Consider the following 16,688-nt stretch of genomic DNA (forward strand, 5'->3'; position numbering starts at 1 on the left):
TTTAAGTTTGCTGTTGTTTTAAGACCCTTGGTGATACTCCAAAGTTAGATACTGCTCTCTGCAGCACAAGAGCAGAGCAGTTACAAGTGAGGGATAATGGAAAGGCAAGGGAAGGGTTTGTGTGGCTGGCAGCCAGGTTACCTCAGTGCTTTGTGTCACTCCCCGTGGGCAGTGGACAGACGGCGTTGTCGCCACAACCTTCAGGGAATTCGCGCTGGCCGAGACCCCCGAGCGCAAATGGGTGATCTTCGATGGCCCCATCGACACCCTGTGGATAGAGAGCATGAACACCGTCCTGGATGACAACAAAAAGGTAGCAGTCAGTGAAAAATGCCTGAAGAAAATGATGGGATATTCTGAAAATACTCTTCTGTGTATAAAACCCCTAATACAAACTGCAGTGCCTGACTTCTGAGAAGAGCAAGTGCAAGATGGTGTTGGTGACAAGTTGTGAGCTTTTCTATTTTGTGGTTTTTGTTTGTTTGTTTTGTTTGTTTGTATTGGAATCATAATCACAATATCAACTCATTGCTGAAAGACATGAATTATGTAATATTTCCTTAATGCCATAGTGTGATTTTCTAACATAAATAACTGCAATTTAAATATCAGAAATTACAATTAATTTCACGTTATAAACCCCATTATTTTTAAGACTGCACAAGCTTAGACACCTGTATTTCAAGACAATCTCAAGATACAAAGGGTTGCATTTTCAAAAGAATGGCTTCTGAAGGCAAAATTCTAACAGCACTTCTGTGAATGGGCCCTAGGAATCCCAAAGCAAATAGACAAATTAGACACATTTGAACTTTTAAGTTCTGTATGATAATGTGTCAAGGTACCCAAGCTGGACTCCTACTTTAGTACAAAAGGGTAGTGTGTCTCCAGCTGGAATGCTGCAGTATTAGCAATAATAGCTGAACACATCTTTTGTCCTTTCTTCTTGTCATATGCAAGATTGATTGTAATGAACCTACAGGTAGGTAACTCTGGAGTACTATGGTTTAAGTGAAGAATTGAGCAAAAACTTGATAAGAATCTGTTGATACAAGTAGTTAAACATTTTATGTAGTTGACCTTACCCTTGATTTTACTTGGTTTTGCCAATTTTCATATAGAACTCCCCTGTGATAGGAAGTGTAATATAATACCAATTTTTAAAAATGATTTTACATATTATTTTTTATCTTTCAAGCTTTGTTTGATGAGTGGGGAAGTCATCCAAATGTCCCCTCAGATGACTCTAATTTTTGAAACGATGGATCTTTCCCAGGCATCAGTAAGTTTTGTAGTTAATTAAAGTATTAAACAAGATTTAGTCTATTCAATGACAATAAAATGAGTTTACTGTTCTTCCTTAGCCTGCTACGGTCAGTCGTTGTGGCATGATTTATTTGGAACCTTCTCAGCTGGGCTGGAGGCCAATTGTTACCTCTTGGCTGAATAAACTGCCTGAGCCTCTGGATTCAGAGGAACATCAAGGTCTCCTGCAGGGACTTTTTGATTGGTTGGTACCACCAGCATTAAGAGTCCGTCAGAAACAGTGCAAGGTATTTTTTGTCATTTTTTCCTGCAGTAGTCAGTGGCCATTTCCATTCTGTTACCCTTGCTAGGAGGTGACTGTTCTCTCATGACAAGCACAGTTAGAATGAATATGTGGCTCTTGGGACCAGTTAAGAGTTAAAATGAGAATGTCAGCTAAGGTTTGAAACCTGATCATAGTTTTCATCTTCTTACTTTAAAAAGTAAAGTATTAAAGTAAGTATTTAAAACACTGAATTAAAAGTCTTCCCAAGAGAATTTTGTACATTTTTTTCTTTAAAGATCTCATGTTGCATAAGGAAGTACTTTTTTTAAGTTTTAGAGGAAATGTGTAGTTCCTTGCAAGCTCAGTGTGACATGCTCAGAATTTTGCTCATGTTTTGCTGTAGCTCCTTCTGTGGGTTTTGTTTTGATTTGGAATGTTCAATTGCAGTGCTCACATGGTAGCCATGAACATGGTTAACGAGCTAAAGGTCTTGGCATTTCAATGACTGAGGAGGGCAAATGATCTTTTGAGTAAAAGTCAGTGTAAACCTTGCCTTCTAGTGTGTGTTTTAAATTAGCCAGTGATCTAATTGTTTTAGTATTTTATCTCCAAAATATAAATTAACCAGAGGTGTGTAAAGTATGACATCCAACCTTTTGAATCTCTTAGGAGCTGGTTCCCACAAGTGAGATCAATGTTGTAGTAGCTCTCACACGGATTTTTGAAATGTTGATTGGTCCAGCTGTGGAAGAAGATCCCACCAACAAAAGCATCCGTGCCTGGATTATGGTTGGTTTTTTAAGATGGAGAGAAATGTGTATTCTAGAGAAATGTTTCTCTATGTGCTGGTTTTCAAAGCAATTTTATTAATCCAAGTAACTTTAATTTGTGAATAAGAGACATGTGAAACAATTCTACTGCCTTCTTGCTCTCTCTCCCCATACTCTGGAGGTACCCAGATGACATGGAAGTCTTACAAGTGACAAATATGATTAAAAATGTTACTCTTTTTCCAATTAAATAGGATAGTGCTTTTATTAAATGTGCTTTTTAAGTAAACAAGAGGTTAGCTAAATCAAAGAGTCTTCTTTCTCTCAAAGGAAATAAATATTCATGCAACACTGATTGGCTTCTTTGTTTGAGCAAAAATTTCTATGTAAGAGGGTTTTCTGACAGTTATATTAGTTGGATCCTCTGTCTGACTTATGTGATTATTCTTATGAAAAACTGAAAAGAATTTTATTTAAAATTAAATTGCAAAATTCCTAGATCCTGGTTTGTCATTAGAACTCTTCTCAGGCTTTGTCATCTGACATACTGCTGTGGTCAGTGGCCTTTATTTCTTGATTTCTTTCTCTCTTTTTCTGTCCTTGAGTAAGATAATTTGTGTCCTCTGTCTACAGTCAGATTTCTAAATCTCTTTAGGCCAGGGGTATTCAAGGGCAATTGCTAACATTTCTCTGCTTAACAATATTATTTTAGAATTATGTTTGTTAATCAGACTGTACAAGGTTCATGTAATGTGTCAGCTTATGAGACAGTTACTAACTTTTAGTTACTGACTTTTTGCCTTTGCAGGGTTGTTTTGCTTTTGCCATAATCTGGTCCATTGGTGGAATTTGTGATGGTGACAGCAGGATGATTTTTGATAATTTCTTGAGGGAAACTTTGTCTGAGGAATCTGAAACAAATCCTATCCCAGAGAATTTGGGAAAGTGGGAGTGTCCCTTAGAAGAGAAAGGCTTGGTCTATGACTACGTGTATCAGGTAGGATTGGCTTCTGCATGCACTAAATAGATTCTTACAGTCCTAACAGAAGGAAAATGCAGCCAGGTGGGTTTTTAAACTGTACAAAGCCTGTTGGGTGTTGTGGAGTGTTGGTTGAATTAAATCCCGCAGTACATTTTTAATTTCTTTTTCAAATGCTGGTGTACTGACCAATTTTTTAATAAAATACTAAGATGTACATTTCAGTTATATTTGTAATACTGCTGCTGCATATTTCTTCTGTAACCCAAGCTCCGTTGGTGGATTTAAATCTGTTTTTGTTTAGAAGGAGTAATGTGGACTGTTCAAAAGGAAAGCAGAATATTAGCCCCATAGGTAGTTTGTCTTGCAATGTTTGTTTATTGTGCCTATTAGACTGCTTTGTTTTGGTTTTTTGTTGTGGTTTTCTATATATGTGGTTTTTTAATTTGTTTTCACTGAACAAGGTTTTTGAGAAAACACAGCAGTCTAAGTTTAGGTATGTACTTTAATTCTTTGTTAGTGAGGAAAAGCAAACTAAATACGTGAACTTTCGAAGCATCAAATGTTCATTCATTTGTTCAAATCCATTACTTTAATTTTTCAAAAGTGAAGTCGTAGAGAAGACCCTTCATATGTGTAACACCAATCTGTTCTACATCTGTGTTTCTTCCTAGCTCAAAGGCAAAGTAGGTTGGGCTCACTGGAATGAATTTATTGAAAAAATTAGTTACAGTGATAAAAATGTGAATATTCAAGATATCATAGTCCCAACTATGGATACAGTTCGCTATACCTATCTGCTAGACCTGTTCATTACCCATGGAAGGTAAGTTGCTTCACTGCAAATTTCTGAAGTGACATTTGATCATAGGTAGAAATATCTCTTCTTCTTTCCTTTGAGTTCATTGTTTTTATCAAACCCTCAGTTTATTTGGCCTTTTAAAACAGACATTTACTACCAAAAAAAAAATCTGCCCAAAAGTCTGATTTTAGTATTTGTGAAACCTTGTTGCAGTCTAACTTTAGTATTTGCAGTCTGATGATGAGCTTAGGACAACCCAAGAATTGTTGCACCCTCTTTCTACTTTGGCAATTAAATAAATATTTTAGGATTTTTTTTAAATTATTAATCCTGTGAAAATCATTTATATTAGTCATGGTCAGATCATGTAAGAGAATAAAATAAAAACTAGCTTCAGGTTCCAAGGCTGAAAGCTTTATGAAGTTTGAATTAATGAAAGGCCAATCTGGAGAAATTTAGCTCCCCTGTGTGTTCATATACTCCAACACCACTAGAATGAGGAATGAAAAATGTTTATTTATCCTCCCATTTTCTTGATGATGGAAGCAAACTAAAATTATGAGAGGGTTTAATGAATGTCTTAGAACACTCCAGTTTCTTCTTTAGGCAAGTAATGTTTTTGGAGGTAGAAGAAGGGCAAGTTAGTAAAACTTTTGACTTCTAGTTGCTTTTAGTTTACAATGTTAGGTTTCTGCAGTCTTTGTGCTTTATTTTTTTGTGAAGACCACTGCTTATCGTGGGACCCACAGGAACTGGGAAATCCGTGTACGTCAAGGACAAGTTAATGAACAACCTGGAAAAGGAGCTCTTCTTACCGTTCTTCATTAACTTTTCAGCTCGAACCAGTGCCAATCAGACTCAGGTTGGTGGAACAGATCATTTTGCTCTCAGGAGGCTGTGGACATGGATATGTAGTCTGTGTTCTGAGTGATCCTGTTTGCATTGCAGAACATCATCATGGCCAGGCTGGACAAGAGGCGCAAAGGAGTTTTTGGCCCTCCAATGGGAAAGAAGTGCATTATCTTTGTAGATGATATGAATATGCCAGCTTTGGAGAAGTATGGGGCACAGCCTCCTATAGAACTTTTAAGACAGTTCTGTGACCATGGATTTTGGTAATTATTTGAAATACAACTGAATTTTTTTTTTAATGTATTTGCTGTTACTTTTTTATTCCTTTGAATTTTATTTTCAAAACTTTTTGAAGTGGTTTGTAAATGTTAATGTAAATTTAATTTATATAAAAATACATTCTTTAAAGTTGAAGCAACTTGTATTTTACTCTCTAAGGACTTCTCAGTTTAGGAAATTCATGATCAAATTAATTTTGAGTGTTTTAGAATGTTCTAGTGCTGAGCAGCAGAGTTAGTATATGTAAGTAAAATTATTCATTTACACCTTGATTATTTTAACTTTTTTTTTTTCCAATGTAGTTTCTTGTTCTTTTTCTTTCTCTTTCTCCTTATACTGAGTTTGCAGTTTTCTGTACATACCTATATATATGCAGTTATATAAAACTTCTGATTTTATTTCTTATGTTGGTTTTCCCTATTATCCATGTTTCTCTTTCATTATTCAGTGCATTTTTTTAACAAGATCTCAAATTGTTTTTTTTAAATTCACAGTGAAATCAGGTATGATAATACGCATGAAATAAAATAAGTTGAAAGTCTTCCCTGCTTTTGAGTTTTTTTGCCTTTGCTTATATTAGAAGATAGGAACAGGTGTTTTCCTGAGTCTGGATCATTCTGCAATTCCAGGCACTTCTCAAATACAGCTGCTCTTGTGATTCCAGGCACTGCTCCAATATCTGTTACTCTTGAATAGAGATATACCTTGATATTTTACTGTTTTAATACTCAAAATTCCGTATCAGGCTTTACAGAATGCGGTTTAAACAAATAATTTTTCTTTCCAGCCAGGAAATGATATGTTGAGATTAACTGGTGTACAGTTAAAGGACTAGTTGGTTTTTTGTATTTTGGGGAGGAGGAGTTGTTTGTTTTTAAAAACATAAAATATATAGAAATATATATTATATTACATAATGCCTACTATGTTTATATATATTTTTTTAAATACTTTTTTAATGCATCCAGGGGCTGGTCTGTCATATAGATGCATCTAAGGTACAACAAATGTGTTATATCCGTATTTAAGTGCCATGTGGCATTTTATTTTGAAGGTATGATTTTAAGGACACCTCTAAAATCACCCTTGCTGATGTGCAGCTGCTGGCTGCGATGGGGCCCCCGGGGGGCGGCAGGAACCCTGTCACCCCCCGCTTCCTGCGGCACTTCAACATCTGCAGCATCAACTCCTTCAGCGACGAGACCATGATCCGCATCTTCTCTACCGTAGTAGCTCTTTACCTCAAGATTAATGAATTTCCTCCTGACTTCTCCACTATTGGAAATCAGATTGTCACTGCCACCTTAGAGGTAAGAGGCAAATACCTTACTGGGGATTTCCTTCATTTGGTTCATTGAAGTTCCTTTGTCTCTACAGTTATGTAGTGTGAAAGGGTTTCTTTGAGAAATAACATTTCAGAAGGCGTTTAGGAATTATGATGATTGTACAGCCAGTGTTACTTTTTTGATTTTGCTGTTCTCTGTTGTTGTCATCTGAAGGTGTATAAGAAAGCCATCCAAAATCTTTTGCCCACACCAGCCAAATCTCATTATACCTTCAACCTGCGTGACTTTTCCCGGGTTATCCATGGCTGTTTGCTCATTAAGAAAAGCGCGGTTCAGAACAAGCAGGTGATGATTCGGCTCTTTGTGCACGAGGTGTTCCGTGTCTTCTACGACCGGCTGGTGGAGGATGATGACAGAGCCTGGCTGTTCAATCTGGTGAAAGAGATTGTGAAAGAACATTTCAAAGAAGTATTCGACAAAGTTTTTGCACACCTGAAGGAAGGAAGCTCCTCTGTGAGTATCATGTTGTACCTGTTGCAAAATAATTGCTTTTATTGCAAATTTAGGACATGGGAGTTAATCATAGGTGAAATTTTGACTCAAATGCACATGAAAATTTGAGTTGAATTTGGCCAAATGTCTTCATAAGGAAAAAAATGTAGAAATGAAAATTGTTTGGGAGGGTTTAACTGTTGTACATGAACATTCTTTTCAAAAAATACTACTTTTAAAATGTGCTACTTTTCCTTAAAAGAAATATGTACATCTGCATCCTGTGATTGTTACTAAATTTTGATATCCAAAATGCTGTGTAATTATGTTGTATTTTATGCCTTGTCTTCATTTTTTTGTTGTTTGTTTTTTATGTCCTTTGTAGTTGCTTTCATGTATAGAAGAAATAACTTTGTGGTCTTAGCTGTCCTTTCATAATATACATCTGTATGAATTTGGTGTAATCTGAAGGTCATGATTATGAAACTGTTAGTGGCTATTTGAGCCAATTGTTTTCCAAGAAAAAATTAAGAATAAGTGTATAGCTCAATGCAGGAAGCATAATTTTGAGGGGGATGTTGTCTGTGAATCAAAATATTTTGGAGTGCTTATTCTTGTGTCTGGGGTATTTGTCTAAATTCTCCTTTGTTTTCTAAAATTACAATAAGAAATATATTCACTAAATATTAAACTTAACTTCATAATTCGCTGAATATTTGCTATAGGTAACAGAAGAAGACATGAGAAGTTTGTGTTTTGGTGACTACATGGATCCAGAACTTGAGGGAGAGGAAAAACTTTATATTGAGATTCCAAGCATTGAGGAGTTCAGTGATGTTGTGGAGCAGTGTCTGGATGAATATAATCAAACCCAGAAAACAAGAATGAACCTTGTTGTTTTCAGGTGTTTATGATCTGTTTTATTAAGAGCTTTAAGCTGTAGTTGATAATTCAGTATATTCAATTTTGTGGACTGTGGTTTTCTGTATGTCTCCTCCCCTTTTTGCATCCTTTATAGTGTTTGTGGTGTTACACCTTTATGAATGGAAGTAAACTGATTTTTTCTTTATGCTTCTCCTTTTTCTACCTGAAAGTAAATAATGAGAAGCTTTTCTCAGGTAGGTGCTGTACTTCTCCTAGGCCTCTGTCCCCAGTGAAGATGAATGTCACAGGACTTTCATTCCCTAAGGACAAGCATCCCACGAGGGAGATGTTCACAATCCAAGCTGTCTGTCTGCTCTGTTGTGCAGCACAGCCATGCACCCAGCTGGTGCTGCAGCTAATCCTGTGAAATTTTAGACTCTGCAGGCCCTTATTGTTACCTTAACTTGTGATCATGCAGAGCTACAACTGAGAGAGATCAGGAGGTCAGACTCCTTCCTCCTGGCTGTTGCTAGAGATTACCACCTCTTCCTATTTGCCACGGTAACTTGACACGTCGCTACTTCCTGAAGGTGATGAGGGTTCTTCAAACAGTTCTAGTAGCAGCTTATTTTAGTCTAGGTCATTGTGCCAAGCTGGATTTCTGAGAGCTAGGCTCTCAGTTTGAAGAGCTGGCAGCCTCTGATCAAAGGCCACTTCCTGGGTGTAGAGGCAATATTGCAGTGACCTCACTGAACAGCAGCCAGGAGAGCCTGTTGGACTGCAGCCTTAGAGTTGTCTCATGGAGAACATCTGAATTGGTTTCTTTTGTTTTTATAACCAGTAAAAATAAACAAGAAGTTATCTTTTTTGAAATGTTTGAAAGTTTCTTTGAGACTACTTTTAATAGCTGCTCAGCTGGCTTTAATTACCCCATGCCCTGTGCTTAAACAGGGGCTCTCCTATAGGCCTTGCTTCATATTCTGAGATAAATCATGCCTGAGTTTTGACAAGGACTCTCAGCAATGTGCAGATACTGCTTCCTGAGGATGTTCCAATGTCAATTCCACATATAACTTACAAAACAGTGTCACAGGTGGAGGAAAGGGAGATGTTTGTTGGTATAAACCATGTTCCCCCAGTGGTTACTTTAAAAGGATACTGAAATTGCTATTGTTCAAGAAAGTTAAAATTGGTATTACTGCTGTTATTTTGAAGTAGAGAATTAATGTTTTTCATTTCCTTTAACACAATTATCCTAACAGTACTCCTGTTCTTACCTCTGCATGTTCTTTCTAGCAATTAGCAGTAATTTAGCTACACACTGATATTTGTATAATAGAATTATAAGTTTTACTTTATTTTGTGGTTCATGCCCACTCTCTTTCTTCCTCTTCCTCTCTACCCCACCCCACCCTGCATTCAGAAACTCGTTTTGGAGATGCCACTCCTTGATTTGTTTCCCAGATTTCTGGGTGCATAGGTCCATGTGTCTGTGCTCTGTGGGTGACCGGGGTGCTCCCCCTGCAGGTACATGCTGGAGCACCTGTCTCGCCTGAGCCGCATCCTGAAGCAGGCCGGGGGCAACGCTCTGCTGGTCGGGATGGGGGGCAGCGGGCGGCAGTCTCTGACCCGCCTGGCAGCCTTCATGGCAAAAATGCATGTTTTTCAGCCAGAGATTTCTAGGACCTATGGTACAAATGAGTGGAGAGAAGATCTCAAAGTGAGTATTAATAACCTGTCTGCATTTTGATTTAATTTTGAGGAAGGAACGTACAATTTTGTTTTGGAACGTACAATTTTGTTTTGGAATGTACAATTTTTACTGTCTTGCATTTTCAGAAACTTCTGAAGAGTGCAGGCGTTCAACGCTTGAAAACTGTATTTCTCATCACAGACGCACAAATTAAGGAGGAAAGTTTTTTGGAAGATATTGACAGTGTCCTCAACACAGGAGAGGTTCCCAATATTTTTGCAGCAGATGAAAAACAAGAAATTATAGAGGTATCTTTAGAAACTCTCTTTAATTTCACCTCCCTTTTAATCTACTTGGTCAGTTCAGTGTGAAACGTGGCTTTTGGACATTTGCACTTAAATCTGTGACTTCTTTTTGAGACTTTAGATAAATCAACTTAGTAAACTTATGGAGTAGTTTATGCCAGCTGCAACCTTTAATTCTGACCTAGTGCTCCATTCACAAACACATTAAGTTGTGCATGTAGAGAACTTGCATTGTTCACAAATACCCCATGGCTGTAGTTATTTTTGTAGTGTATTGCGTAGGGCAAGACTGTGCATCACAATGTTTTCATTGACCAGCAAAGTGCAAAGATGTGACATTTTTATTGGAACACGTGGCCTACCTTTCTCAAAGACTCCTGCTCTCTGGGGCACTAGGGCATTGTTAGACAGAATTTCATAATGGGCAAAAGTGCTCCATGACTTTAGCTCAGAAGTAAGGATGCAGTGTACTCAGGCAAATGAAAAACAAAATTAACTCAGGCTTGGATTTTCACAATAGCAGTTGCAATTTGGGAGGGAGAGACATCAATCTTTGTATACATCAAGTTGGAAACTTAATGTTAGCAAACAATATTTGGAACTGCATGCTGTGCTGTCTCCCTGTCTCTGTATGTTTTTACTAAATTAAGTAGGTATGCTTCTAGTGGATTTTCAAAGTGGTCCTTAGTACACACACAAATGTTCTTTGTTACAATATCTGTATCACTTTATAGATGTTAATCCTGGTTTTTCTTGCACTTGAATTATGGAGTATGTTGATACCTGAATTCGTGTATCTTTCAAAGAAGTTAGATTATAATTCTTGTGATCTTTTTCTGTTACTATTTCATTCTTACCAGGTATATAGTGGCAATATTAAAATAATATGGCTCTTTTCCAGTTTTATAGTTTGTGTGAACATATTCAGAGGCTATATGCTGGAACCTGGTAGCTATCCACAATGTGCCAGCTGGAGCAGAGTTGGTTTTTATTAATTTAAATTTGCTCCCTCCAAAGAATTCTTCTTTTACTCTATTGTTATGATCTACTCTCTGTTGCTCAGAGCAGCAGATGATCATTTCTGGAACACATTCAAATGCTGAAAGGGTCACAGATAAATAGTGCAATCCTGTTCTCAGACAGTATTTACTACTTGTTCTGGTTTTCTACTTTATTTTGCCTGTTTCATTTCCACTAAAAAAATTAATTTCCTGGTGATGCTACCATTAATAGGATTGCTATAGGACTTCAGATGTGCTTAATGAGAATTTATGTAACATTTTTTATGCTATGTATTATTCCTAAGGGTGTTCGTGTTCGTGCAGCAGCTCAGGCTGCTGATAAAAGTGAAGAGCTCAGTCCCTTGGCCTTGTATGCACTTTTTGTGAACTTATGCAAAGAAAATCTCCACATTGTGGTGGCGTTCAGCCCAATTGGAGACGCTTTCCGCAATCGCCTGAGACAGTTTCCATCGCTCATCAACTGCTGTACTATTGACTGGTTCCAGGTATGGGAGAATGTTTCTGTTATTTCCTCCAAAATCTGCTTCAGCTCTCTAATGCTCTATATTTCTAAGTGGCATTAGATTTTCTTTTATCTTCCTTGTATAAGTACTCCTTGTTTTCCAAAATTTTAAAATTGCATAAGCCTTTTCTGTAATAGTTTTGGAGCTCTTTGATGTGTGATCTCAACGTTTCCACATCTAAATAAAGTTAAATTTTGTTGCTACATGTTTCTGAAGTATCAATAGTCTTAGTTTGATGATGGAAATTTGTAATTTTACATAATATGTATGTTTTAGAGGACTAGAGAAACCATTTAATTGTGACTTTAAAATTATTTTAATTGTGGCTGCCTATTAAGCAGGTCATCCATTGTAGGAACAACTAGCAAATACAAATCCTGATGTTTATCAGTAGATCTTTTATAGCAGAATAAAACTTGGAGAAATAGTATCAATGTTAGCAGTATTGCTCTCAGTAAAGCACAGTTAGCTCCATAGCTTGGCCCAGTGCTGTCAATTAATTTTTCTGCCAAAGGATGAATAGACCAGACCTGTTTGGATGGAATGTTACTGTGTACTTGGAGCTAGAATATTGACCAGGAGCTGCCAGAAAAGATTGCATGGGTGCTGACCTTGCTGCCTGAGCTAACCAACCCTTTTATCAGCTCATTCTTTTTGTGTGTCTCATTCTGCTGGTTTGGATGGGAAAACTTGATTTAACATTTGAAGACTGCTAAGAGTTGAATTTTACAAATTCTTTCTTCCTCACTCTCCCTCAGCCGTGGCCTGAAGATGCCCTTGAACGTGTGGCCAGTAAGTTCCTGGAAACCCTTCAGCTCACGGACACTGAGCGCCAGGCAGTTGTGCCCATCTGTAAATACTTCCATACTTCAGTTCTGTCCCTCTCTGAAAGGTCAGTCTATGGCTGTTGCAAACAATCATAAAGTTCAACGCTACTCATTTATATATTAAAAGTTAACAGAACTATTTGCCTTCATAAAAATGGTACGAAATCACTGAAACTGTTAATTTATATCAAAAAGTTACATAACTTTGCTAGTGATAAACTAAAAAATAAATAAATAAAGTTTAAGTTACTCTTACTTTTTTTTTTTTAAATAGGTTTTTACAAAGTCTGGGACGCCATAATTATGTTACTCCTACTTCTTATCTTGAGCTTATTGCTGCATTTCAGAGACTTCTCACTGAGAAACGAGACAGTGTAATGAAAGCCAAGAAGAAATATGTGAATGGGCTAGATAAACTAGCTTTTGCTGAGTCACAGGTGAGGTATAACAAATATGGAACTGAAATTAGGAAGTGTTTGTCAACTGCAGGTCTTTTGCTGGAGAAGTCAGTCAAAAGTGCTACTTAAGATTTTGTTCAGCTCAATCTTCAGCAGTAAAACTAACAAATGTATTTTGCTTTTTCTTTCCTGCAATCACAGAACTTGTGCTAAAGCCATACATCTCTAAACATATATTGTTAAGTGGTATATGAACAGAGCTGTCATTTCCTTGGTGGTTAACAGGTGACTGTAAGTGATCATAGTTCTTAAAATTAGACATTGAATGTAGGAGATTAAAATAAGTCTTGGGAATGTTTTGGTTTGAAACTGAATGTTACATTAACAATCCATAAATTAGTCATTAGGTAAAATCTAGGTCTTAAAGGAATTGCTAGAAATTGTGCTTGACCCTTCTGGATCCCTCCTGATTCTTTTGTATATGCATAGGTTGGTAGGATGAAAATGGAATTGATTGAGCTGCAGCCCAAACTGGAAGAGGCTAAAGTAGAAAATGCAAGCATGATGGAGGTAGAGTTATACAAAAGCTTTTGGCTTTTAATGTAAGCACGTGTCTTATTTCACTGATGTGTGACTTTCAGAAAGTAGAAGTTGAATTGAGGTTTTTGAGCTCACTCCTTGTTTACAGAGGTTTCCAGTATTCTGAGACTGGTTATTTATGTTTATAGCCTTAGAACAGAAATCAAATTTCATTCTTTATATAAAACACATCCTCTGGAAATACAGTCACTGCCTAAGCTCCATGCTAAAGAATGCTAGAGGAATTTTCATGCTAATAGTGATTGATCAGGTTTTCCAAGTTGATTCACAAACATTGCAAAAACCTCAAGTAGTTTTTCCATGTGAGCAGATATGACAAAACAAACAAGAACAGGTTTGCATGGTCTGTCTTTGCATGCACAGGGATTATATTATTGATTGAGGAAAGGATCCTGGGAATTTAGTGGGATTTAGGATCAAAAATCTTGGGTGTTTTGAAAATTCCAGTATATAAAAATATATACATGCTTATTTAGTATGTGACTGTTGTATCACCAAAAAAGCATGATTTAATTGATGTTATACACTTGTTTCTGATTCTGAAGTGTTTTTACAGATACAGTGATATCTCTAAGAAAGCTGAATGTCACTTCCCTAGAACTGCAAAGGGAGTTGGATAAAGACTTATCTGTTAACATATTAAAATTGGAATGCTCTTAACATAATAAAATCTTCAATGTTCCCTTTATATTTTACAATATTCCTTAAGTTCTATAGTAGATAATTTTGGTTTATTTGATCATTCGTGGCATGATATAAATAAAGCCCACTCATGGTTTTTCTTTAGATTATAGAAGTAGAATCTGCAGAAGTAGAAGAAAAAAGAAAAATTGTTAAAGTGGATGAAGAAATTGCTACAGAAAAAGCTGAAGAAGCTCAGGCACTGAAAAATGAATGTGAGAGTGACCTGGCAGAGGCATTACCAGTCATGGAGGCTGCAATTGGTGCTCTTGACACTTTGAAGGCAAGCTGATCTAAATTTCAGCATTTGAAAGTGTTATGTAACTCTCTGAAATGAAGTAGGAATTCAGAAAAAGAAGAGATGACACAAAGTGTATCAAAAATATTCTGACCTGAAATTTTTAAAGCATAATTTTATTTAATCATTAGTTTGCAGTTTCTTAGCATTTATTTAATTTTTTTTCCTCTGCCTAGAGGATAGTGATGGATATTGTTAATCATGATGGTAACATTGTATCATCCCTTCTAAAAGTCCTCTGTTACCACTTATATTCATTGGTAATGGTGTTATAATTCCTCTTTTTTCTATCAGTTCATCTACTGAGTGCTGAGAAAGACATAATACTTCATGTATTTTTTATTTTAGCCTTCTGATATAGCAGTTGTCAAAACAATGAAGAATCCTCCCTCTGGTGTCAAACTTGTCATGGCTGCTGTCTGTGTCATAAGAGAAAAGAAACCTGAAAGAATTTCGGATCCTTCAGGATCTGGAGGCAAGGTAAAACCGCAGACAATAGTCTGAAATAAAAATGCAATTCATGCTCTTTCCAACACTTATCCAACAAACAAGATAGCCCAAGGTCCAATAAAGTAGGTAAGTACTTAGAGCCTCCACCCAGGATTTTACTGAAAACTTTCCTTATTTTCCAAATTTTTTATGTGCCAGATTTAATTTGCTTTACACATTTCTTGAGAATTGATAATACATAACTTCCCTGAAACACTGTTTACTTTTTGACTGAAAGCATGATTGGAAGGAAGTGTTTGATCTGACAGACTTTCTGCTTTACTGGCATCTCAAGGAGATACCAGATTATCAGTATTAAATATTCATTAATTTTAATTAAATTAGATTTGTAATTTTTTGTATGTGTATTTGTTTTAAAGCCTGAAAATGTATTTTCTACTATGTTTTGTAGATTTGGGATTATTGGGGTGTAAGCCAGAAAATGCTTGGCAACATTAATTTCCTAAAGGAATTGAAAGCCTGTTCTGAGACACCCATTCCGGTAAGGCTTTTTCAGTCATTTTTACCAGACACTTTCTTGCAGGGAAAAAAAACAAATGAGGAAATGCTTTTTGGAGACATCATTTGTCCAAAGCAATCAGGTTCTTCTGAGCCTGTGTCCTTTTAGCCTCATTTCACATGCTCTGTTTTGGGAGCTGACTGGGGTTTTTCAGTGGTACCAATGAACATTTGATCCATGTCCAGCCTTCCTATGCCTTTTCCTTTTGTTGCTAGTTTTACTAGATCAACCATTCAGCATTATAAACTTCTTTTTATAATTGACTGTCCATTGACTGTCTTTCTTAACATCTTTTTCTAATTGTATTGTTTTTGATTAAATGAATGATGACAAAATGGGTAATATTTTGTTGATTCTACTGGCAGATATGCAATAAATGCAGAAATGTACTAGCTATATCACCTTTCAAATATGATTTTTTCTCCTAAAGGTCATACTATCCAAGAGTGTGATTCTTGCCCTTTGCTGAATTAATTGGAAATGGAATATGCTTTGTACTTGATAAAATACTCTTTGCCCTTTATAAAACTGTTCCCCAAAAGTAGGCACAAGCAATTACATTTTGTATTACATTAGGAGAAATGCATTTTATAGTGTCCCCACAGTTGTGTATTGAGAAAAAGATAGCAAATAATGGAATTGGTATGTTTTGCACAAGGGGCAGGGTAAATGAAGGCTTCTCTGTGACTGTAATGTGCTTATGGAGCTGCCACAGGGAAGATACAGCAAATGCATGATTAGAAAGGGTAGGGATAGGATTAGAATGAAAACAGGAAAAGATTATATAACATGACAGCAATATCAAAACAACCAAAGGAGCAGAGATTTCTGCAACAATTATTATGGAACAGTTCTTTGTTATTTCATTGTGTAGAGAAATGAGTCAGTTCAGTTTGGAGGTGTCAGCTGTGAGACCTGATGGGCTGCAATGCTTTGGTTCCCCAGGAACACGTCATGCAGAAGATCCGGACCGAGTACCTGACCAATCCAGAGTTTGATCCACAAGTGGTGGCCAAAGCTTCCTCAGCAGCAGAGGGTTTGTGCAAATGGATTAAGGGAATGGAAGTCTTTCACAGGGTATCAAAGGTGTGGTTTTGGTCCTTGCCCCTTGGTGCTATGGAATCTTCCTTTGCTCGGTGTATTCACCCTAAGCATTGCACTTTAATAAAGTTACACAAATGTACTAAAGCACTTGTGGATTGGTTGTAATTGAATAGGAGATTGAACCCAAAAAAGAACGTTTAAAAGTGGCAGAGGAGTCCTTGGCAGTGACAATGGAGCTGTTGAATCAGAAGAGAGCAGAGCTTGCAGAAGTTGAAGGGCGTTTGGCTGCCTTGGAAAAAACCTTCGCTGAAAAGACAGAAGAAAAGGCTCGTTTGGAATTCCAGGTTGATCTGTGTGCTAAAAAACTGGAACGAGCAGAGAAGTTGATTGGAGGCCTTGGTGGAGAGAAAACAAGGTCAGTTTTAAGTTCAAATGTGAGATAAAACAACAACT

General features: G+C 36.8%; 1 protein-coding gene across 6 annotated transcripts in view; it reads left to right on the forward strand.

Moving 5' to 3' along the window:
* Positions 1–16,688, forward strand: part of DNAH12 (dynein axonemal heavy chain 12) — a 56,955-nt gene that overhangs the window by 22,952 nt on the left and 17,315 nt on the right. For all 6 annotated transcript variants that reach the window (XM_074549806.1, XM_074549807.1, XM_074549809.1 and 3 more), the window contains exons 32-53: positions 173–313; positions 1,199–1,282; positions 1,365–1,553; positions 2,201–2,320; positions 3,110–3,298; positions 3,955–4,106; positions 4,806–4,944; positions 5,031–5,197; positions 6,268–6,523; positions 6,713–7,012; positions 7,717–7,895; positions 9,383–9,575; positions 9,695–9,856; positions 11,160–11,360; positions 12,137–12,270; positions 12,480–12,642; positions 13,093–13,173; positions 13,991–14,167; positions 14,531–14,662; positions 15,084–15,173; positions 16,137–16,277; positions 16,409–16,650. In XM_074549806.1, coding sequence (XP_074405907.1) covers positions 173–313; positions 1,199–1,282; positions 1,365–1,553; positions 2,201–2,320; positions 3,110–3,298; positions 3,955–4,106; positions 4,806–4,944; positions 5,031–5,197; positions 6,268–6,523; positions 6,713–7,012; positions 7,717–7,895; positions 9,383–9,575; positions 9,695–9,856; positions 11,160–11,360; positions 12,137–12,270; positions 12,480–12,642; positions 13,093–13,173; positions 13,991–14,167; positions 14,531–14,662; positions 15,084–15,173; positions 16,137–16,277; positions 16,409–16,650 — 3,632 coding nt within the window. The remainder of the gene's footprint in view (positions 1–172; positions 314–1,198; positions 1,283–1,364; positions 1,554–2,200; positions 2,321–3,109; positions 3,299–3,954; positions 4,107–4,805; positions 4,945–5,030; positions 5,198–6,267; positions 6,524–6,712; positions 7,013–7,716; positions 7,896–9,382; positions 9,576–9,694; positions 9,857–11,159; positions 11,361–12,136; positions 12,271–12,479; positions 12,643–13,092; positions 13,174–13,990; positions 14,168–14,530; positions 14,663–15,083; positions 15,174–16,136; positions 16,278–16,408; positions 16,651–16,688) is intronic.

This window comes from Zonotrichia albicollis, chromosome 12, assembly GCF_047830755.1.
Source record: "Zonotrichia albicollis isolate bZonAlb1 chromosome 12, bZonAlb1.hap1, whole genome shotgun sequence".
NCBI classification, from domain to species: Eukaryota; Metazoa; Chordata; class Aves; order Passeriformes; family Passerellidae; genus Zonotrichia; species Zonotrichia albicollis.